We start from the raw sequence: 25,072 nt of genomic DNA on the forward strand, positions 1-25,072 counted from the left end.
TGGTTAAAACCCTCAAAGAGGGAAACAGTCCACGGCCTGAGCCAATGCGGCCACTTCAGGGAATATTATTAATAAAAAGAAGGAAAATTTACATAAGCTTCTCTCAAAAACAGTCGCAGACAAATGACCCTCCATACTCTTTAAATAGAGATCATGGATCAATCGGGTGTTAAGCCACGGATCAAGTGTCGTTAATACTAAGGAGAGAATGAACCATCGAATCACTTCATGTCTAGAACATATCGTGACTGTCGGATTGTAAGTTGCAAAAAATACATACTAAAGAAACACACTTTACCTAACTATACACTAGACCAAGTTATACTTAATTAATTCCTATGTGTCAGAATATCCTAACAACACACCTCTATTCAAGCAATTCTTTCTATAGCTTCTAAGATGGGATGTCACATCCATGAGATGGATGTGAAAACTGCCTTCCTCAATGGCATCATTGAGGAAGAACTCTACGTCGAACAACCACAGGGGTTTGAGGCCCATGACAGAGACGCATTTATGCAAGCTTAAGAAAGCCTTATATTTTATCAAACAAGCACCCAAGTCCTCGTATGCCAGGATTGACCAAGCTTCACCAAGAATGAGGAAGATCCTAACCTATACTTCTTCGATCTGAGCCCCTCATTTTGGTATTGTATGTAGGTAGCCTCAACAACACCACCTACACAGAGTGAGACACCCTCCAATGGCCATTTGTCTACAGCAATAGACCTTCTACAAGAGGACAAGCTATTACCTTTGCCCACGAGAGGCACTAAGGGAATCAATAGCTAGTTGGTAGATTAATCATTGTAGATGACACATGGTGATGAAATTCATTTATTATATATTTGATATAATTTAGTATTTATTAGTCTTAAATGGAGAGCTATCAAGATTCAATATCGACGGTTAATGTTTGATATATCATTTGGGATTTTATAGATCTTATATGTCATTTTTTTCATATTTGTGGAAATGTAATTATTGGATGTTATTGTTGGCTCGTATTTAAAAAACAAATTGGAAAAAAATGAATTTATTTTCTACTTTTGAATGCTTGCCACAGTGTATTTTTGTTGATTTTCACAATGTTTAGACCATAAGATGAAAAAATAGCCGAAAAATCCACAATATCAAAAAAAAACTGCAAGGTCAAATACAAAAGTATTTTTTTCCAAGAAAATCTCACAATAATTAGTAAAAATCATGACATTACAATGTTTAATGAAAATCATGATTTTTTATGGATGACAATTGCAATGGGGACCACTACCTATCCTAAAGGAAATCAAGAAATAGGCTTTACTTGACAATTAACTGAAGCCACCAATAATCAAGCAAACGTATTGGAATTAACATAAGGGTTTTTAATTCGTAAGAATAGTCACAAGAGTTATCAATACTTAAGAACATGGGCCTTTCGAAGTGTTTGAAAAAGTAGGCATTGGGCAACAATGCTTACAAACTCGGTGTAACTCCATACATGTCAATCCACTCAATGGTGAGTCTGGACTCCAGAGAATCTTAAACTCTACGAGCCATCCATGCATAAGAGGAAAATGAGGGGCAAGTCTTACCTTCCGTAGAAGATTTAGCACCAATGCTCAGGCAGAGGAAGACATTGAAGTTATAGTAGGCTAGTTCAGGTCACATTGTACTTCTAGTCCATAATGAATGATCATCTTCTACATATTGTGCACTGTAAAATCTGAGAATAAAAGAGCAAGGCACAGTCCTTATTTCTTGTTGGAGTTTTCACCCTCATGGGTTTTTCCAAGATACTTATCATGTTCAATGTGTTGATGGTGTGCATTTTTACTACAACAACTTTGTCCTTATTTTCTTGGGCATTTTTTGAAAAGAAGGCAGTATGCTTCGAATATCATAACTTGATCATGATTCATAAGTAATCATTGCACAGTAGCAATATAGCCTCACTATATCTGCAGTACCATCTTCAGATCTATTGTACAAAGCTTCCTTGTGGAGAATCCACAACAGTTTAAAAATCATGGAAAAATCCAGCAACTATTAAAGCCAGGTAATTCAAGTGGAAAATAATAATTGAGCTCCCAGGAAATACATGAAGGCCCTAACCAGTGTTGCACTAATCGCGATTATATCGTAAAATCACGAGTTTTTGAAATCGGCGATATTATCGGCCGATAAATACATTTATTTTTTTTCGGCGATTTTTATGAAAAAATCGCGATTTTTTCATTATATCGTAAAATCACGAGTTTTTGAAATCGGCGATATTATCCGCTGATAAATACATGTATTTTTTTTCCGGCACTTTTTATGAAAAACATCGCGATTTTTTCAAAATCGCAATTTGATATATATATATATATATATATATGAGGAGGAGGAGGTGACACAACCTACCCAAGCTACCCTTGTCACCAGTAGAGGACGTCGTCTACCTCCTGTAGCTCCTAGTTCTTCAGCTTCTAGAGCACAGTAGAGTTCACTGCCAACTCCACCGACATCTACATCTAGAAGGGCAAAGGAAATCAGTGGTATTAGACTTTAGTTATTTGGTTCATTTCATTGCATATGACATTATGACTCATGATAAGAGATACATTATTATATTTTTTGCTGATATTTTGAGGCTGAGTTGGGAGTCATGAATCAGGGCTTCCTATTCAAGACATGATTCACTATTATGTGTGATGTGGCACTAGAAATGATATTAAACATCTTATATATTAGTTCTTTTATCATATTTATGTGTCAATGTATTTATTTTATGTTGTAGATGCGATGTTTTTCCGATTTTTTCCCCGCGCCAATTTAATCCCGATAACGATTAATGCAACATTGGCCCTAACTTTTTGGGATCCAACTAAGGAAAACCCATGCAGTAATATTCTTTAAAATATCACAGTCCTGCCCCATGGTCCATCTCAAATCATGATGTTAATGACTAGAGTAATGGGGAGAAGCCACCAATCAGACTGGAGGTTTAATGCTCTCCACGCTTGGAAAAAGGATCTAGGCATGGCTCGTGCAGATCAGTTAATGGTATTTCTCGTCCTGAAATTTGTCTGGACTAGTAGTTCGATGATATCCTCAGTGATCAATCATCATTGTGCAAGCTACAGCAGCAGCAACCTGGCACTCATGGCGGAGGATATGGAGAATGTCTAGGAAGATGATAATTTGGAGAAGGAAAGGGTAAGAAAGTATGAATAGTTTGGAATTATTGCCCCTTTCCTATTTGGCATCCCTGGTTTTTATGGCTGTTGGTCTACTTTGGTGGTGAGAAAGTAAACTTTTTCTTGAATTGTTATAAGGTTCGGCTCTGTATGCATCCTTGTTTCACAGCCATGAATCTTTTATGGAGAGTCACGCTCTGGGTTGTTCTTAAAGTTTTGCATCCCAAGCATGCTTTTGTTCTATATCTAATATCCCTTTGCAGCATTTTTGCAGAATCCTCCTCCTCAGTGGGTTGGTAATCCTGCTTTTCACTCTCTCCTTGCATTGGGAGGTATCTAAGTGCATGTCTTCATTTGGACTTTCACACTTTAGTCGTGAACTCTTGGCTCATCTATGCACCACCTCTATGGCCCTCAGTATTAAACAAGTTCTCCTTGGCCCATAAGCAAGCAAAGTTGTTCCAGGCTATTCCCATACTCAGTTTCTTTAAGTTGCGTCCTCTTCCCTGCTCCTCTATACCACGTGTAAATATCCCTTCCAGTCCTAGGGGCCAATGAGACACGCAACCTCCACCCTTAAGAGTTCAACTAGATGTGAAGCAATATACAACGGCCTTTGTGGCTAATAACCCACCTGAGATTCACAGAAAAATCAATCACGAAGAGGAGGAAGCAAGGATGGAACATAGATTTCTATCAGATGCTGAAGTTGAGAAAAAAGTTGCAGATAGATACCTGAAACTGGGAATATACACACTAGACAAACCACATACATTCAGACAATAGACCTGTACTGGAAACTAAAAACCCATGCATAAGGTGGCTGTGGAACAGTCGAAAGCCTGGGGGAAATCTTGCGTAGTTGCCGCTGAGGAAACTCAATGACAAAGTCCCAATGCTAGAAAACAAAGTAGCTGACTTGGAATCATCCAACTTCAAGAAATACACAGAGGTACCTGACACTACAAGTGGACAATCCGTCAATTTAAATATCTACTCTATTTATTTTTGTTTTCTTAGGAGCAGCAAGGCTGCCAGCCATACGAATGATTGGACCCAGTTTTATAGTAAATTTCTAGACTTTATCAGAATCTTTTGTTTATTTGAAAGTGTTGACATCATATGCTCCAGCCTTCATGTATATGGCCAAAGGCAACCCTTCTGTGCTAATGGTTTGGTTTACCCAGTGGAAGGCCAGTAGTCACAGAAGGAGCACTTTGTTCTTTTGTTATCTATTAATATAATTGGTCTGGTTTCCCCAGTGGCAGGCCAGTAGTCACAGAAGGAACACTCGGTTTTTTTGCTATCTACTATTAATATAGATCTGTACCTAGAATTACAAAAAAAGAAAATATCATAGTCCTAAGACCTAGACCAAATAAAAATCAGCGACCCCTTTATGTGGGATGTTATGCATTTAAAGAACACTCTCTTTTAGAAAAGATTCCCACTGTCACATTCCTCATTTTAGGCCAAAAGCACATCAGGACAAACAAAACCACTTGTTATGAAATAAAAAAGTTCATGTGTCAGCAATACTTGTCATACTATTTAATATAACTTTCTGTAGTATTACCAATAGAAAACAATTAAATAAATAAATCCCAACAGGAAAGAAATTGCCACATGAAAGTTATTTACCAAACGCCTAAGTAGCACTCCAGTGGTGCAAAATAGCAGACGTGTTTGTGCAGATCGCTTCGCCTCAAGACGGATTTGATAACCAATGGTCTCACCCAAAGATTCTCCTCTTTCAGAAGCCACTCGACCAGCCACAGACATTGCAGATATCCGCCGAGGTTGTGTGCAAATTATATTACACTGGGCACCATTAAGAGATTCTATCTGTTCTTCAAGAATGAATTGAGGTAGCTGAGTGGTTTTACCACAGCCAGTCTCTCCAGAAACCACAAGTACCTGCAAAGCATTGAACACAAAATAGTAAAGGATACCTGTCAAAACTCCTTATCCATGTTAAATTTTAAACCATCAAGACCAAAGACAAAAAAATAAAATTATTATTCATAATGTTAACCAAATGAAAATATTCAGATTATGTTTACTCATAAGAAACGGACTGAGAATTTGAAACATTGAATATAGAATCATGTTAACCTGTAATGTCCCCGTCCCCATAGGAAGCTTATGACGGAGTCCGCTAGCCTAAAGTGGTTCCTGTAGGCTAAATCGGTGAAATAATTAATAAGGGGACTAAAATTTGCCTAAGGAGACTTTATTAAAGGAGGAAGGATGATATTTCCTAGGCAAGTTGGATGTCACTTTAACTTTATAAAGTGGAGTATCATAAAGTGACTTTAAAAAAGTGAATCTAATAAAAAAAAAAAGAGACAAAAGGGAAGGTGAAGATGAAAAGACAAAAGGGAAGGCAAAGATGAAAAGACAATCCTAAACTCATTAACGAAGCGAATTGAGGAGACTCTGATTCATTCATGCATTGTGTGAGTTTGAAGGGAGAGCTCTTGGAGAGAGTTGGAAGAGGAAGCTGGGGGTTTTGGAGCCCTAGCTGCAATAGCAGCTTCGGTGTTGCAACAAGACCCCCTACTCTGGATGTGAGAGTGAATTCATTCAGATTTCACCGTTGAGTTTCAATGGGGAACGAGATTTCTGAGAGATATTGAGGTACTCAAGCTTCATCAATTGTTTTTATATCCTTATACTGTATTCCTTATTTCTTTTGACACGGTGGACTTTCATGGAAAACAAAGCACCAAAAAAAATACAGATTGGAGTCAATAAAAAATAAGGCTGCTACAGAGAAATTAATGCTCCAGCTCACAGGGGCCCACGAATTATTGAATATGCTGCCTGCAGTATTGTGGGGCCAGTCCTAAGATTTCCCATATAAAACAGAAAAGGGTGAACCCTCACGTGGCTGGGTGTGAAGGAGAACGAGGCACTACTTCCAAACAACACAGCTCGAATTAGTGGAAGCACCGCACAAGTTTCTAAAGGGGAACAGGACGAAATATTCACCTCTTACAGCACAAATTTCCCTCTCATTTTCTGAGTCGAGCTACCTTCTTCTGTGCTAACTGAGGCATATCTTTACAAGGGTCGAGTTCTGTTGGAATTACTGGGTCGTATTTACCTGAGTCTGAGAGCCGAGATTCCACATTCTATATGTTGGACGAATATGCCGAGAAGGGCTGAGTTCCATCAGTAAGCTGGTCATATACCCTTATTAATTTCTGGGTCGATTTCCTCTTCATTTCTACTGTACATTGCTTGCTGAGGGCTGGGAAAGAAGTTCAGAGACTGATGTTTTTACAAGGACGTAACCAGACCAAGTCTAGAGACCAAACGAGTTCATTATCAGGCTATCTTCCTAGCTGGCTGAGTATAGACAGTGCTGGTGCATGTTACATCTGATTGGGATGAGGTGAAGAAGGTTTGACACTGCTGACTGTGACTTCCCTAGACTGGAAGGCGTGACTACTACCCTGGAAAAGAATGCTGGGCTGAACATTGCCTAGCTAAAGCATTTCTTCTATTTCTGATAACAGCCAAGCATACCAGGTGCCAAGTACAATTTTCTGCTGTGTATTTTCATTAAAATTGAAAGCCGTTACCACATTTAATTGCCCAGAATGTCTCTGTAGTAAAGTTCTGTCTGAAATTCGATATGATCTGGGATTTGGATGAAATGTCAGTTGTTATTTACCTCATGCAAAGGTCACTGTGTGTTTGCAATAAATGAATTTCGTCTACAGGAGTCTACAGCAGTGTGTTTGTGACTTGTCCTCATTGGGAAACGTAACAAAAAGTTAAAAAAATCTATTTTGGAATCTCACATAACCCCATTAACAACTTTAAAGATTGTTACAACAGCCATGAGACAGCTCAATTCTTTTGCCTTGTATAGCATGCATCAACCTCATGACTAACTACCTTTATGGGCATCGGGAAGAAAGAACATCATCAGATTTGCCAACCAACCAGGTACCTTTCAAATTTACTTGGAACAATGCATATACCCCTCAAAACAAGAAACAAAGGAGGATTTCCTGCCCATACACTTGGTTGGCAAGGTATTTATATTATGTTTATTTGTTGAAACCAAGTTTAAAATCTGGTTATACCTTCCATGAAAACAGTAATGATAGAAGGCCAAGGATCACAGCCTTGTTGGTCACTAAAGCAAACAATGATTTGCAATGGCAATCAAAAAGAGGAGAAATAAAGAATCAAACAATTGTTCACAGTATTGTGGAATTAAACTTTAAATATGAGAAGCTAAGTTGCATGGGTACAAATACAGGCACAGCTATGTAACTTGTTCGAAAAGTTCCTATACAATACTATTGGGATATGCACACACAAGAAAAACATGAAACATAAAAAGTTCAGAATATGATAGAGGAATCTGGATACGATACATAATAAACACAGGATATATAAAAACAAATATTTTCTATGATACGTAAGACTATAATCTCTATGCAAATGATAATATATGTAAAATATACAAAATAAATATTATTAAAAAAAACAGTGCATTCCAAAAATTAACTGAGCTTACAATCACAAAAATCAGCCCATAATGAAGGAAAGACTATGTTTCACCATATTTCCAACATGGGGCGGCAAGGGAATGGAGGGCCAGGGAATGGGGAAACATATCTCAGGGACATGTAGAAACACTCCACAAATATAAAGAAATGTCATGAGAAATGCTATGTTGGGCATTCAGAATCCTAGACCAGAAATAAAATAAAAATAAAAAATAAAAAAAAAAAAATATATGAGAAACAATGAAAAGTCTCAAACACGAAAAATGAAAGTATGGAATAAATATTCACATTAACTTCTGGATTTTGATATATCATGGTTTTTAAAGCTAATTTTTTTCTAAAGCAAATGGGAAAAAACCATGGAGGGCCTAGGGATTCCCATTTTTTGATGGGGGCACACTCATGGTCCCCAAAAAAAGGAAAATGATGCGATTGCACTTCCCTAAGTTCCCCCAAAATGGAGATGTTACCACCCAAATTGTAAATGCATGATAAAAGCCTCAATCCACAATGGCAATCTAATGGGAATCTTCAGGAAGTTACCCATTGTCACCGCAACAGCCCATCCTCATGCTTTAAGCCAGCTCTCCTCCAACTCAAAGGGGGTTTCCCTACTAGGATGACTAAGCCTTAGTCAAATAGGCACAAGGTGATGTCAATGGTAGCCTTAATTAAACATCATCTTTCGAGTTTTTTAGGGTTTTTTAAGAGGGGGGATATGACACTAGTGTGAAAATTCCTTGAAATGCAGCAACTGGAAATTATTCTTCTAATTGGTTAAGTATTAAGCAATTTATTTGCTACGACAAACAGTGAATAATTCACACTACAATTTCTTCACAATAAAAAATAATCACTGTGGAAAATAAAAATGTAGGAAACTAAGAAATGCTAGCACACACAAAAATTGTGACACACTTATTTTTGGACAAATGTCCCTGGAAAAACCCAATGTGGGAAAACTGGTGCAGCAGCTGAGAGTTTAGATTATTATTTGCAACAGAAATTCTGAGTACAATAAAATGTCGCCAAACTGACGATTCTACCCAAGAGAAATACTGGCAAAAATATACTGAGGGATTTTACCCTCTCTCCGAACAATCCTGGCACCTAACTGCCTCTTAAAAGCAAGCCTTCCTCCTGCTCTACGCAGGCCATGTGTCACCCTAGCACATACGCTCTCACGCTCAACCCGGAACACCTGCAAATCAAGTCGTCCTGTCTCTCCCACACTCTGGAAAATCTTCCCGACCTCTGGAACTGAAAACGTCCTCCCCTTTAGCCAAATCGAACTGCTCTGCTAAAGCAGCTGTGTAGTCCATGCACTACTTCCTGGAGAAAAACTCAGTCTCCTCTTTTTTACTATCCGAAACTGGAAAACTTCCTCTGGATCACAGTTGACCTCTCCTAGCACCTGCTACTCGCCTCTTGGCTCGATCTCCACTACTGAATCACTCCTGCAACTAGGAATTCGAACTGCCTGGGTAATTGAGTATCTACATTGGTGTGTTCTCCATCTACCCATCGACCTCTTCTTATAATCTCTAGATGGGACTCCAACAGCCACGATTAAAACTTAATCGATGGTTGAGATCATCCCCAAGTCAATCTGTGTGAGTTTCTAGAAAATCCTCACCTTTCTCAATTAATTACTATTAATTAACCATTTTTCCTAAGTTAGACTTGGGAAATTTTAATTATGGTCAATTAATTTAATTGAGCCATCCAGGCAGAATTTCCAGAAACCATTTCTGGGTTTTGGAGAACTCTTGTGTTTTATCCTTTCCACAAACTCTCAAAACTAGAACGCCATCCGATGCTACAAAAACTAACACTCCCTCTTAACAAGGAAGGTGTTCTCTCCAACTAGTGTTGCACAACTGTCATAACACCCTGTATTTGCAACATCCTCCAACCACACTGGTTATGTTTGGCAACTATAGTTGCCTGCCACTATCCACCAACCACTGCGCTAACTTTGATTCATCTGCCATTGTCCACCAACCACTGCACTAACTGTGATTCATTTGTCATTAATTGTAGCTTAACCATGTTGCTGTTGACTTTGGATCGTACAACTTGTATTGCTGCTGACTTTGCATCGTACGACTTGTATTGTTGTTGACTTTGCAACGTACAACTTGTATTGTTGTTGACTTTGCATCATACAACTTGTTTCACTGCCAACTCTGCATCTGCACTGCAACTCAAGTCCCTCTCAACTGTTGTTGCTGCTACTGCAACTAAGAACCATCCAAAATACTGAACCAACTGTCTTTGTGCTGCAACTTGCCTAACTGCTACTAGCCTTTGCATTGTCCACTGAGAAATTTGCATTGTTGTTGATTATGCATTGTGCCTCCTACACTACTATCAACACTGCTCTGCCCTCCTCAACATCTGACTACAACTAGTCTACAACTCACTCTGGAATCTGACTGCACCAACTAACACTGATCCTCCTGCTTGTGAATCTGTGGGCCCCTATAGCAAGGGTAATGATCCATGAGGAAACTCCATCCAATGCTCGCCTCACTGGACCCTGCCCAAATCATTGCTCAACTATGGGGCTAAAGTTCTACATCACCCCACCTCACTCCTAGAGGTATAGCAGCAAACGTGGCAAAATCTTCCTCCAGCCTGGAGGACAAACTACCTATCTCTGTGGATGTTGTCGCCCGATCTTGTTTCTCCTGCTTGTCCTTCTCCCTTTGAGGACATTGAGTACTATCGTGGCCAAAATCACCACATTTGAAGCATTTGACCTTAGATAGATCCTTTTTCTTCTTCTCCCCTTGCAAGCCTTGTCCTTGACTGGAACCTTTTGCTTTCCCTGTCGATGCAAGGGCTACACTATCTTCCTTCTTCACACCCTTCGATCTCTTGTTGCTATTGTTGCTGATGAAACTCCTTACTAGAGCTCGCCTCATCTCCTCCTGTGAGAGATCATCCCACATCCAATCCCACCTAGGCAACCTATCCCGTCCCAAAATGCCTTGGACAAAATTCTGCCAATCCTCGGTGACATTGTTAAGGGCCAACCTCACCATTTCTGTAAGTTGAGGCGTCTCTCCTACAACTGCAACCTCATCCCGGATATCCTAAACTCTAGTGAGAAAGGGATCAATGCCTTCACCCTTCTTCATCCTAGCATTCCTCAGCTTCTCTTTCAGGAACATCTCCTTCTTGAATTCTTTCAGCTAATCTGCATCAATAGGTTCTACCACAACGTTCCTCGCATAGTTTTTCAAGTCATGCTCATCTAACAAGAAGGACATCCTAGCCTTCCAGATGATATAGTTGGAAGCTCGCTCCAACCTGTCCTGACCTCTAAGTCCGACTGAGGCCATCTCTTGGAAAACTCGACCTGTCATGGAAACCTCCCTCTTTCTCTTGCTTGGCTACTATCTCTGCTATTTGCACCCCATTCTGGAGTGTGAAAAATTGCTCGCTACTACTGCATGTTGCAAATGGAAATATTGGATTTCTGAACCAGAAACCCTCTGAGGGAAATCTCCCTCTGTGTGTGCACTCTCTCTTCCACCTGGCACTGATTTTGCTCTAGCAAACTGCTGCAAAACCCTTTGTGCTCAGAACAAGAACTCTGTTTAGCGAAAATACTAGGTTGTTGTTGCTCCCTCTACCTGCTGGAATTGTTATTTCGAACAAATTGAACTTTCCTGCAACTGCAACTGGAAAACCAAACCCTTGCCGAGCAATTCACACTGCCTAGTTGTGCAGCCCCCGAAAATTTCGGCCTGCTGCTCCCTCTGAACAGAGAAATTTTCCTCTTCTGCTTCTCAGCTTCTCGTCCATCAAATATAATTTAATACCATGTGAAAATTCCTTGAAATGTAGCAACTGGAAATTATTCTTCTAATTGGTTAATTATTGAGCAATTTATTTGCTACGGCAAATAGCGAATAATTCACACTACAACTTCTTCACAATAAACAATAAACTCCAGAAAAACTGAGAAATGCTAGCGTACAAAAATTCTGACACCGTTACTTTTGGACAAATATCCCTGGAAAAAACCCAATGTGGGAAAATCAGTGTAGTAGTTGAGGGTTTATATTATTATTTGTGGCAAAAATTCTATGTACAATAAGATGTCACCAAACTAGTGATTCTACCCAACAGAAACACTGACAAAAATACACTGAGGGGTTTTACGCTCTCTCCAAACAATCCCGACACTTGGCTGCCTCTGAAAAGCAAGTCGTCCTCCTACTCTACGCAAGCCCTCCGTCATCCTAGCACAAACCGTCTCACGCTCAACCCAAAACACCTAGAAATCAAGTCATCCTACCTGCTACTAACTGGGAAACTGTCTCTCCGACACTCTAGAAAATCTTCCCGGCCTCTGGAACTAAAAACGCCCTCCCCTTTAGCAAAATTGAACTTCTCTACTAAAGAAACTGCGCAATCATTGCGCTTCTCCCTGGAGAAAACTTTGGCCTCCTCTTTCTGACTCTCTAGAACTAGAAATCTTCCCCTAAATCACTGTTGACCTCTCCTACCACCTGCTACTTGACTCCTAGCTCGATCTCCATTGTTAAATCACTCCTGCAACTAGGAATTCAAACTCCCTGGGCAACTGAGTATCTGCATTGGTGTGTTCCCCATCTACCCATCGACCTCTTCTTATAATCTCCAGTTGGGACTCCAACGACCACAATTAAAACTTAATCGATGGTTGAAATCATCTCCAAGTCGATCTGTGTGAATTTCTAGAGAATTCTCAATTTTCTCAATTAATTACTATTAATTAACCATTTTCCCTAAGTTAGACTTAAGAAATTTTAAATTACGGTCAATTAATTTAATTGAGCCATCTCTAGGTGGAATTTCCAGAAACGATTTCTGGGTTTGGGGAACTCATGTGTTTTATCCTTTCCAAAACACTCGACACTAGAATGCCATCCGATGCTACAAAAACTAACAAATAATGCCAATATCCTATTAGGATTATGGAGTCAAGAGGAATCAAGTGATAAGATTAGTTCAAGGAGAAAACCCTCTCAAGTTGGTCATCTAGTGCTTGTGGATTAGGGCAAAAGGTTAGAACCAATCTTGCAGGAAACGTCCCCCACCCCCCCGGATCCACTGCCTGAAGCGCGTACCGTACGGATGTGCCCAAGAAGCGTCCCCGGAAGCGCGGTTCCGAAATTCCGAAACACGTTTCGGACTGATATGGACGCTTCCTGGAAATTCCGAAAGCTTCCCTCCGAAACGCATTTCGAAATATCCAAAGCGCGTTTCGTACGGCGCTTCGACCATACGAAGCGCGGCGCTTCGGAGGGCAAGTCATACGGTTCCGTACACGCTTCCAGAAAAGTGCATCGCACGGCCTTAAAAAATCTTCTTTTTTTTTAATTTTTTGGTGAGTTTGCTTGTTGGGGGTGGGTTCACCTTGGGTTAGGGTTAAGGAATGAAGGGAATAAAGCCCCCATTCATCCCCCATGGTAATATTAAATTCTTAAAGTAAAGTAACATTCTCCTTTATTTTTCATTTTCATCCTTTTACTTAAATTTTTAACATTACCTTGAAATGACTCGGGATGTTTGAGAGTGGTTCCAGCCTCATTGGACTTCATATGGAGAAAATAGAATTTCATATCCTATTCAAAATTCAGCAAACTTAATAGTTTTCAGGAATTCAGGATCAATGGGATTGTGGCATTTCATTAGATTATATCAAGTATGAAGGTATGCGATTAGCATTTAATCAAGAGCACCAAGCCCTATATGTACCCTAGTGTTGGTGGTGTTAATTGTTGAACTCCTTTGTCACGCCCTTAGCAAAAAATTACCTTTCAATCAAGTCAAAATCATCGATCAAGCATGTTAAGCTTTTTCTACCATATTTTAAGTCTTCAATTAGGTAGTTTGATCAAAATTGGGCAATGTTGACTAATATCCCTAGACAATTGAGGTAAAGGCAAAGGCTAGACAAGAGGAGAAGAATCTAGATTCTAGATGGTTGATGCTCGAATAATTAATCATTAATGTACAATGGATGTTATATCTATCTTGATTTATGCAAAAATATGCATGTTTTCATGTCTACAACTAATTTGGTATTTGGGATGTTTGTTTTGAGTATAAATGCAAAAAAATATAAATATATATATATAACAGACGCTTCACTTCCTAGATTTTTGGAAAATGACGCTTCCGCGTTCGCGCTTCCAAAAAACATCCCCGTTTCGTCCCCGCTTCGTGCAACATTGGTTAGAACCCGATAGAAATTAACCACTTGACTAATCAAGGAAAATTATGAATTCATGTCCCCACTAGAAGGGATCACTCCAAGCAGAAAGCCTCTAACCATAAAATCAACTATGGCATGAAGAGGAATCAAAACAATTACTAAGGAACTTGAGAGTATGGCCTAGCAAGGAGAGTTATATTTTACCAAAAACCAACAAAGGAAAGTGTGTTAGAACAGCCTAAAGATGTCCTCCCTCTAAGTGATAAAGTTTCCCTTCAAATGGATCGATTTTTGCAGCCTTATCATAGTCTTGAACAATCACAAAAAAGTATTTAATGGTGTAGAAGAAATAAGCAAGACAGAAAAGCTTCTATGTCGGAACCATTCCCCACATAAATAAGCCCTTAACACCAAAATTCCTCCAATAAAGATATTTCCATTAAGGTCCAAGCAGAGAAATGCTCACCATCCATGAGTACAAATGAGGAAGTGCTCCTCTATTTACAGAGTGAGATCTACTCCCTTTAAAATAAAATAACATTATTTGATTTAATTCCTTAGATCTAGTCTAAGAAAACTAAATCTAGCTAAGTCCTAAAATCAAGTAAACTATCATAACATAAAAATAAAGTGGCCAAGACACATGTACAATTACTTGAAAGAGAACCCTCAAAAAGTGGGATCAATCCACTCAAGAAGAGAACAAATAATCCAAAATGCCAATGCCTAGCCTCCAAAGTCTCCTTCAATGATGCAAGTGGTCAACGCTTGCTTAAAGATGCCCTAAGAACGGTCCATAGTTGATGTAGATGGGTCCATGGTCAATCATCAAAGCATGGTAAAGTAACATCAAGAAGGGCCCAATGCCTTTCTAAGTCAAAAAGACTACAACAACCTCCTTATTTTAGTGCAACAACCTTAAGAAAGTATACCAATTTTCCATGAAGGGGGGCAACATCATCATAACAACTTCGTAGATCTCTGTTAAAGACCCAGTGAACCCAATGGATATGAAAGGTGTCTATGTTATCCCATGTTCTTGTGGAACCTCATACATTGGTGAAACTGGCCGGTCTATAAATCAGAGGATTAAGGAACACGCAGCTGACATCAAGCATGGGAGAACCCGCTCTTCAGCCTTGGTTGAACATGCTGAGAAGACAAAGCATCATATATGCATTGAGGAGGCTAAGGTTATTGCGAAGATTCCTCATTTTCATCACCGTAAGTTTAGGGAAGCCATTGAAATTGAGAGGAGATCGAGTAATCTAAGATTCTAAACAGGGATGAAGGACGAAAAATTAGTAGTTGTTGGATACCGACTCCTTCTTCTTAGTTTTTCTCCTTCTTGGTCTATCGGTTGTGACCTTTTCCTATTTTTCCCTTTTATTCTTCCTTGGTTTTAGTTTCTTTTGTTTTCTTCCCCTTGGATTCATTCATTCCTCTTTGTGTCCCTTTCCTTTTTATATTTTTATATATTATTTTTATATTTTATTTTTTAGTCTTAGGAATTTATTAGTTAGTCAATTTTCTTAAGCTTTGTAATAAGAATTAGTTTCCCTCATTTTGATTATTATCCCTAGCCTCTATTCATGAAAGGTGTTATTAATCTTCATCCATCTATTTATCTTTATGTATTTCTATATAAATATATATAGAAACCAAGACATCATTGTCTTGAGAGCCGACAAAGGTGGGGCCGCTGTATTTCTTGATAAGGTGGATTATCGGAAGAAGATGTTGGATCCCCTGTATAATAGCGGAAGCTACAGAAAACTTGACAAGAATTCCTTTAAGAGGATCTCCAAAGCAATTGCTCTAGCTATAAAGTCCAGTAGCATTGTTGGTTCCTTTAGTCACAAGCTTATCAAGAGTAGCCCTATCACTCCTAGGATCTATGGGCTTCCAAAAATCCATGAGGGGCACCACCTTAGACCCATTTTCAACACCATACGTGGGCCAACCTACCTTCTAGCTAAATATTTAGCCATGAAGCTTAAGCCCCTTGTTGGCCTTACAGAGTCCTTTGTCAAAGACTCCTTGTCGTTTGTCAATGAGTTAAGGGACATGAAATTTGATCTTGGAGACAATCTTGTCAGTTTCGATGTAGTTTCCCTTTACACTAACATTCCCATTAAGGAGGCCATTGAAGTCATCTATCGGCTCATTGATCCTGGCGCAGCTAAACTAGTCGAGATCTGCCTTCTACTTTTTTCTGTTTTGAAGGTGAGTTCTATGAACAAACCTGTCGTGTGGCCATGGACTCCGCCCTGTCCCCTATTGTTGCTAATTTGTTTATGGAAGACTTTGAATCCAAAGCTTTGGCCTCAGCTCAATTTAAGCTCGGGCTTTGCAAAAGATTTGTGGATGACACCTACGCCACATGGCCACATGGTCCGGTAAAGTTGGATATCTTTTTCCAGCATCTTAATAATCAGTCTAACTCCATAAAGTTTACCATGGAGCAAGAGGTTAATGGTTGCCTACCTTTCCTTGATGTCCTCATTTCGAGGAAGGATAAGACGATCTCTAAAAATAAGACTCAAAGAGCACAGAGCTGATATTAAGAATGGGAGATCCCGTACATCAGCCCTTGCGGAACACTCATCCAAGACCAAACATCATGTGTGTTTAGAAGACGCCAAAATCATTGCAAGAGATGAGCATTATCAAAAGAGAAAAATCAAAGAGGCTATTGAAATTATGAAATTTCTTCAGAACCTCAATAGGGACAATGGGAGTGAGATTAGTGGAAATTGGCTCCCCCTGATTAGACAGATAAATCCCTCCAAACCTTTAGAAGCATAGTTTCACCCCCCAAAATTAATTAAAAATTAAATAAAAATTATAAATTAATCAATTAATTAAAATTAAAATTAATTAATAATGACCAAAATAACAAAATTAAAAATTTATTCCAGTTTATAGTAACAATGGTTTTATAAATTGACATTTGATTAAGAAAAATTATTAAAAATTAGAAATTAAATATAATTAATTAATTAATCAAATAAATTAAATAATTTACTTATTTTTCAATTAGATACTTAGGGTTAAATAAAATTAACATAAAATAGAAATAAGAAATTATTAAGCAGAAATTATAAATTAATTAAATTAACTAAATTAAATTAATTAATTATTAAATAAAATTATATTAATTAATTAATTAATTAACTAATTAATTGAATCAATTAAATAATTAAATAATAGTTCTTTATTAATTAATTAGATACTTAGGATTTAATTAACTAAAATAAATAAATAAAATAAATTAACAACTTAAGAAAAATATAGATTATTGAATTATTAAAACATAGAATTATAAATTAATTAATTAAATTAATTTAGTAATTAATTATATTAATTAAATCATTTACTTCTTAGGTAATTAGGTTAAATAGAAATAATAAAATTAATTAAAACAATAAAAATAATCTATAATCAATGGAATAAAATAGATTAAAAACATTATATAAACTTATCTCATTGTTTTAATTAGTTATTAGGGATTAATAATTAATTTATTTAACATATAATTAAATCAAATAATTAAAATTAGAATAATTAAAACTAAAATAATTAAACTTGAAATAATTAAAATTAAAATCAAAAATTCATATATGTAAAGGTCGACTTCTATATAAAATTTATCATTTTCTAGGTTTTTGGATATATACTCTGATAGGAAGATTCTTCTCTCAAAAAATATCATTCATATTCTATCAATTTTGGTCCAGATGATGGACCCCCTTTAGGGTTCGAAATGTCGACATAAGGAACATAATACTTTGGATAATCCGGATCATGCTACTCCAAAAAACTACCACAGAAGCTTAAAGTCTAAAGAACTCTTCTTCCTTGACAACTTGAAATCTTTTAATGAAAGCATCCTTAAATTTTCTCCAACTGAAAGCGAGTGTCGTCTTCTTCCACCATATATACCAATTGTATGCTTCGCCTTCCATTTTCATGGAAGCGTGCCTAATTTTTTCCTCATCATTGTCAATATCGTAAATCTCGAAATATTCTTCTGCTTTATTTAGCCACGCAATGTTGCATTTTTCGTTACCGACAAACTTCGGTAGCTCGATTTTTGCTCTTCGTTGATACGTCACTAACGGTGGAGCGAAAAAAGGGTGTTGACTAGTGAATGAATTCCAAAGCTGCTTATTTTGAAACGTCGCATTACTATTTTCTTGATGGTGCGTGGATGATTTTTTTGGAGACTCGGTTTTTTCACGAGAATCTACTGAATTTGTTGAATCTGATGAATTGTGTTGTTGATTACCTACATCATCCTGGAATAGTTGTTCGGGTGTAATCTTCATCCTCTCACACATAACGGTCAGCATTGTCATTGTCTGATTATGATTCATTTCAGATTTGATATGGTTCTGCCCAAGCTATTGTTCTATCCGATTTGTAGTATCTTGAAGCTTCTTGATGTTGTCAAAATGTTCGGTAACCTTACTCTCGAGATCGACTAATTTTTGGTTAAAATCATCGGAATGGCTAGTAATCCTATTCTCAAGATCAATCAATTTTTTGCTGAAATCGGCCATTGTCATCAATGACATTGAATGGGTTTGTGGGGGTGTAGTACATTTGTCTGCCAGCTTAATTATTTTTTTTGTTAAATAATAATAATTTTTTTAAATAATAAAAAGAAAAATTGAAATAATATATACATATATAATATTAATAAATTATATAGTTATAAACTATATAATAATAAATTAATTAAAGTTTATATATATCCACTATATAAAAAAATGGTGGCGTACAATTTTGAATGACGGGACACAGTTTAACTACCACGAATGGAGGTGATTGTACAAAAAACGTGACGTCTGCTGGATAGAAGGCGGCGGAGTGGGCGAGGTTGATCCTTGGTGGTTCGTGCAGAACAGTGCCACGTCTTCAGCAGTCAAGGACGTAGTTTGTCCAGTCAAGGAGAGCCACAGTCGATGGAGCCGAGATGTGGGTGGAACATGAGGAGAGGGTAAGATGGAACATTCATTGTGCGGTGTTGCAAACAGGACAACAGGCAGAACGGGGGACAACAACAGAGAATAGCAGGGTGGACGCGGCTCAATTGGGACGCACAAAAAGATAAAAACAAGGACAGTGATGACGCAAGGGGTAGCGGATGAAGGGTTTACAGTGGTAGGTGAACGAGGCGGCATAGGATGTAGGCAGCGAAACAGAGTTGTGTAGCAGGGAACGCTCCGAAGATCGAACGTGCTCCAATACCAGATGGCACAAACAACTTAGATATTTGGCAAATTCATATTTATTATTATTAAAACAGATAGAAGATGATTACAATTTGTGGGAGGCCCCTGGCTTTATACTGCCTTGGGTGCCTCTTGGTGAATGGGCATGATCTTTGATCATGCCCTTTGCCTAATAACTACTAATTAACTAATTTTTATATAACAAGGAGGAAGCAATAGTGGTACATGAGTTACCCTGGCCTTTGTTTTTCCACCCTTCTTCATATGTCTTTTTCCTTTTATTGATGTTTCTTTCAATTGCTCGGGGCTCCAGGGGATGAGAGCATGATGTGTATGATAAAGCAGTGATTACCCCCTTAAGGTTGGGTAGTTCATCGCCCACCTAAGGTTAGGACAATCGTGGGTTCCTTAATGATGCAGGGGGCACTCATAGGGGCCCTACGAACTAGGGTGATGGCCATAGTGATAAGGGGTAGAGCTAATGTTTGGATTTTGCCCATACACTAAATCTTTATGTCGCGGCCATCTTTTGGATTTTGTGGTACAATTCTTGTTGTAAGTGGCCGACACATCCTCTTAACTTTCTTTTAGTTGCATCAACCACAGGGGCATTGTTTCAGGCCCGACCCAAAGTGTGGACAAGGGAGAGGGAAGCTAACTCCTTATTGACCCAATGGACATATGTGGACCCTGATGGGAAAAGTGTGAAAGGGGTTATAATGAGCAGAGAGGACTGAGATGTATGGTATCGAGAAGCAGAACCACGTAACCAAAATCAAGGTTTCACATGTAGTGTCACTCCTAGAGCTAGTAGCCAATAACGGAGATCCCACGGGACTAAGATACAAGATTAACCACCAAGTTGGGACAAGGTAACAAGAGTACAATCCAAGCCCATTATTTCCGCCAAATACCCCTAATAATCCATGTCCAAATGTGCCCAAGAAAAGAAAGCATAAACATCCAATTGCATAATGAAAAGCCACCTTCGAGGTTGGAAGGCCCACTTTCAAACATACGATCATAATAGATGGGCGAGGATACACAATGGCTAGCTTGGTGGTGGAGAATGGCAGCACATCGAGCAATCTACTGGCTGCAAGGGGCTGTTGGCTGAAGAAAAAACTAGGAGAAAAATTCTCCTATAGGGGTCACCCACTATTGGTGGGTAAGATGTACACCAACATATTTTCCAGGAAGTTTAAAATTTATTTTATGTTCGCAGAAACACATAAACTTGATGGTAGAAAATATAACATATGGAAGCAAAAAATTGATTTATACTTTCGTATGGAAGGTTATGGGATCTGGTGACTCGTAAAGATGTAGACCAAAACATGATGACAAGGCACAACAACCAAAAAGTATCTATGAAGAAAGAGGGAGGCCCTCACACTTATTACAGTTACACAATGGTTGTAGTGATACCACAAGTGTAGAATACAGAAGACACACACAATGTTTGAGAGATATTAAAATCAATGTATGAGACTTCAAATGTACCCCAACAACATTGTGCCATAGGAATGTGCTAAATGATTTGACAAAATGATTTGAGGGACCATTTTAGCAGTAGGGAACGGTCTTGATGACAAAGAATTGGTGATAATACCACCAAATAGTCTACCAATGTCAATATCTATGTAATACATTTTTATTTTGATGGCTTAATGAGAAAATTGCAGTTTATGGTTTTAATTTCCTGTGTGTTTGTCAATTTATCATCATCAATGTACTATTAGTTGCATCATTGAATTTGTATCATCATCATGTAAATGTTTTAGTTTCTAAATTGAATCCCCCTATATTTCATTTTAATCTCTAATTCACTACTTTGTTAAATTTTCAATATATATATATATATATATATACAATGTGTCCTATATGTCTCATGTCAGATACTTGTATTTCCATGTCCCATGTCATCATGTCAAGTGACTTAGTTATGAGATGGTTGAAAAAAGAGGAATTTTGGTAACCCCAATTACATAAAATAACCTTGGAGGTCAGGTTTAATCACCTAGTTCCCTTAAAAGGCCTTGAGGAGGCTGGGTGACGTTACATTAGTCATCCTTCTCCTTTTGTTATAGGGCATATAATCCTCCTTATCTACAGCTAATCCAGGGGAAAGGATACTGGACACCTTTGTCGCTGAAGACACCAATAGGTGATTATATGGAGATTCCAAACTCATACACACAAGCTTTTGTAGATGGTGGCAATGACAGGACAGTTCAATAACTAATAATGAGATTAGAAATTGAATCATCAAACCTAGCATTAAGGGCAGAGGTTGGTGGACTCACAAACAAAGTAGCATAAATTGAATTGGAGAACTTATCATTGAAGCAACAACTAAATGACAAGGAGCAAGATGCCTGCCACCACTCCCCCCAACGACACCCTACACACAAAAATTCTCTATCTTGAAAACAAGCAAAAGGAAATCAAATCTCAGCAAAGGCTAAACTCAAGGAGGACTGTACCTGACAAGCACAATAACTAACCCAAAAGTGAGAGAGATCCATTTACCTATTCTATCCTTAGACCCCATGGTTGTGGAGACCTTATTCCTCAGAGATAATCTACATGTGGCCCTTGATAGCGCTTGGCTTGGGTCTGAATCCACTCTTTTTCTTTGGTCCAAGATTGCAATTGAACGGCTTTGGGCTCATAGAGCAATGTGAAAGTTTTCTCTTTCTAGTAAGATTTTCCTTGACAAAAATCTCACCTAGAACATAGGTTGCAGAACTCAAATTGTAATGTTCCCTATGAATTGATTGCCTACGGGAGGACGAAATAGCCTATCCAACCCCGTTGACTATAGCCTTGATAAACGGGTAAAAACCCTAAATTTTCCAATGTTGGGGAAACATTGGGCTAAAGTTGGGTCAGCTAGGGCAAAAACACCTAAAATTGGGGGTTGCAATCAAAACCCCTCACATTTGGGGAGCCCATGCAGAAATCTACGATAGAGGAGAGTTGGAATTAAATTGGAAGCATCAAATTGGATCAAATACATTTGTTTTCTTGACCTATGGCTCTAAGGGTTTTAAGACCCCTTTCTCCTATACTAATTTCGATGAAGAAAGATTCCACCCTAGTTAGTAAACCCACTTTTATCCTCTGTTATGTTTTTCTCTGGAAAAGCAGGTAAAATTAACTATCTAAAAAGCATCAAAGTTTGGTGGAGAAATCAAGTACAAGATTCTAATTCATTGGACAATTCAGGACTCTTCTAAGACGTTTTTGGTCCTTCTTATTGAAAATTGTAACTAGGTTCGGTCTTCATTATGATATAATTGTAATCATGACATTGTATATTCTTTATAAAGAAAGAAAAATTATACTTTATTTTGGAGTATGGGTTTCATTCTCAAGTTTGAGTCAAAAAGCATGTTCTTTGTGCTTTTAGGACTTCTAGGTCTTTCTAGGATAAAGAATAATATTGGTCATGTGTCATAGTCCAATTTGTACTCATTGTAATGAAGGAAAACATTTATTTTATCGAGAAAAACTATGGATAATCCCTAGACCAAGTCGGCCCAAGGAGCAAATCAAGTCAGCCTAAAAGGAGTGAATTTGACCCTCACATAAGGCTATATAGAGTACAATTCGACTCATTTGACTAATCTTAAGCAAGTTCGATCTGCAATAGCGAAGGAGAGGAAGAGTAGTTGGGAGGGTGAAGAAGAGGAGCAGAAGTTGAAATTTGTCAAGAAACCTTTTCTCATCTCTCGCTAGGGTTTGTGAAGTTGTCAGTTGCAAGAGGTCGAAATTCTATACCAATTGCAGGAGGCCGAAATTACAGAGCCAAAATATTGTTGCAGAGGTCAAAGTTGCAGTGGCAGCATAGCAATATCAAAGTTCTTAAATCTATCTCAAGGAAGATCTTGTTTGGGACTAGCTTGGGGCTTGGAGGGCTTGTTGGCTTTGGTCTTTAGGTCTTGGAAATCTCTTTTGTAAGCAGATTCTAAAGAAGAAGAGAAGCATTTTATGTGTTTTCCCCTTAGGTTTTGCCTTGGCTTGAGGCCTATATCTTGTGTACTTCGTCTCTTTGTGATCTTCATTGTATTTGGCAATTGATTGATGAACAGAATTAAAGAAGTAATGAAAAATCAACTAACATCACAAGTAATTATCAAGATAAGACATATAAGTTATAATCATCAAGTCTCCATATTTTCCAACATGGTATCAAAGCTAAGGTTCAAGAAGGAGACTGAGGATCACAATTTAGTTGGCACTATGACAAGGGTTATGAGGAAGGGTTTCAAGTTTCTTTGGAACCTCACTACATCTATCAAACATTGCCTATTGAAGATCATCTCCAAGCTATCAAAGAAAGAAACAGAAGGAAGTTTGTTCTCTGCCCTATCTGGTTCTTTTAAATATGAAAATGTTTGGGTCATTGATAGTGGAGCTTCCAAACATATGATGGGAGAATGTAGTCAACTTCAGGCCTTGTCAAAAGGAAATTCATCTCATTCTATCGAACTTGGAGACAACAAATGCTATCCAATAAAAGGCATTGGGTCTACATCATTGCAGCTCGAATCAGGTTGAAGCATTCACCTCAACAACATTTTATATGTTCCAGGTTTGAAGAAAAACTCACTTTCTATTTACTGTCTAGAAGATAAAGGTGATAGAATTGCTTTTGTTGATGGCAAGGTTTTAGTTTGGGATAAGGGCTCAAGTATTGGTGATGTTAGGGTAATTGGGATTCGTGAGGCGGCATTGTATAGACTCTATACACCTTTGGCCCAAGCTCTAGTTCACTTGGATGTGAGTCCTTCTAAACTATGGCATAGAAGGTATGGACACATTCACTTTAAGATTTTGCCATCTCTAAGTCAAATTGTCAATGGAATCCCCGATTTGAAGGAAGAACATGAAGGGACCTGTAAGGGATGTGCTCTAGGCAAGAACATAAAGAAAACATTTGCAAGTAGTGACACCAGATCTAAGGAAATTTTGGATCTCATACACAGATGTATGTGGGCCTATGGCAGTAAAGTCTCTTGGTGGGCATTAATATTATGTGGCCATCATTGATGATTACTCAAGAGAGACTTGGTTATACCTTCTCAAGAACAAGGATGAGGCATTCGAAAAGTTTCAGGAGTTCAAGAATGAAGTAGAAAACCTAGCCGAGAGAAAGATCAAAACTTTGAAGTCCAATAATGGTGGAGAATACACCTTAGGGGATGTTAAACTCACATGGAAAACATAGAATATAGGAAAGATAAATCAGTGAGTGTATTTTTTATTAACATAAGATACACATTTATAGTACAATAGGTGACTCTTGGGATTCAGATCCCAAGGTCTCTTGGACTGCTTTGTCCATTCGAATTCCACACTAACCCTTTAGGATTAGGTGTCCAACATTCCCCCCCTTAATCCGAAGGGTTATGTATGAGTCCAAGAAGAGAGCTGTAATACAAAATGTGCAAAGAATGCATGGCAGCACTAGGCTGATTGTGCTCTATGAAATGTTGGTATAAAAAAGGGCGGTGGTTTAAGGATGACCACCAACACTGGAACGCTTAGTGCAGTTCCCGGAACTCTTCCAAAACTGGCAAGAAACTGAAGTTTTCTGCTAGAGGAAGTGATCCTATTGTTTTAAAGAGGGAAACCTTCAACCATAAAAGGGAGGTCTCACCCCGTATAAAAGGTAAAACTTCAACCTGAAAAGGGAAGTCTCAACCTGTGATGGTTTAAGGATAACCAACAACTCATGAATGCTTAATGCAATTCCTGGAATTCTTCCAAAACTGGCAAGAAGCTGGAGTCTTCTGCTAGAGGAAGTGTTCTCAATCTGTGTTCACGGGCATCTGTGTCTCTGGCTGCAACTCTGAAACTGGTGTGGCAGGTTGTGGCTCAGGCTCGCTTGATGTGACTTTGAAGCTTGTA

General features: G+C 38.2%; 1 protein-coding gene across 4 annotated transcripts in view; it reads right to left on the reverse strand.

Annotated features, from left to right (window-relative positions):
• LOC149191597 (RNA helicase family protein) overlaps positions 1-25,072 on the reverse strand; it is a 361,001-nt gene that overhangs the window by 229,780 nt on the left and 106,149 nt on the right. For all 4 annotated transcript variants that reach the window (XM_089404354.1, XM_089404355.1, XM_089404357.1 and 1 more), the window contains one exon: positions 4,806-5,081. In XM_089404354.1, the coding sequence (XP_089260480.1) occupies positions 4,806-5,081 (276 nt within the window). The remainder of the gene's footprint in view (positions 1-4,805; positions 5,082-25,072) is intronic.

The sequence above is a fragment of the Pinus tabuliformis genome, chromosome 2_2 (assembly GCF_031772625.1).
Source record: "Pinus tabuliformis cultivar Carrire ecotype Pingquan chromosome 2_2, CPIR1, whole genome shotgun sequence".
In the NCBI taxonomy this organism is placed as follows: domain Eukaryota; kingdom Viridiplantae; phylum Streptophyta; class Pinopsida; order Pinales; family Pinaceae; genus Pinus; species Pinus tabuliformis.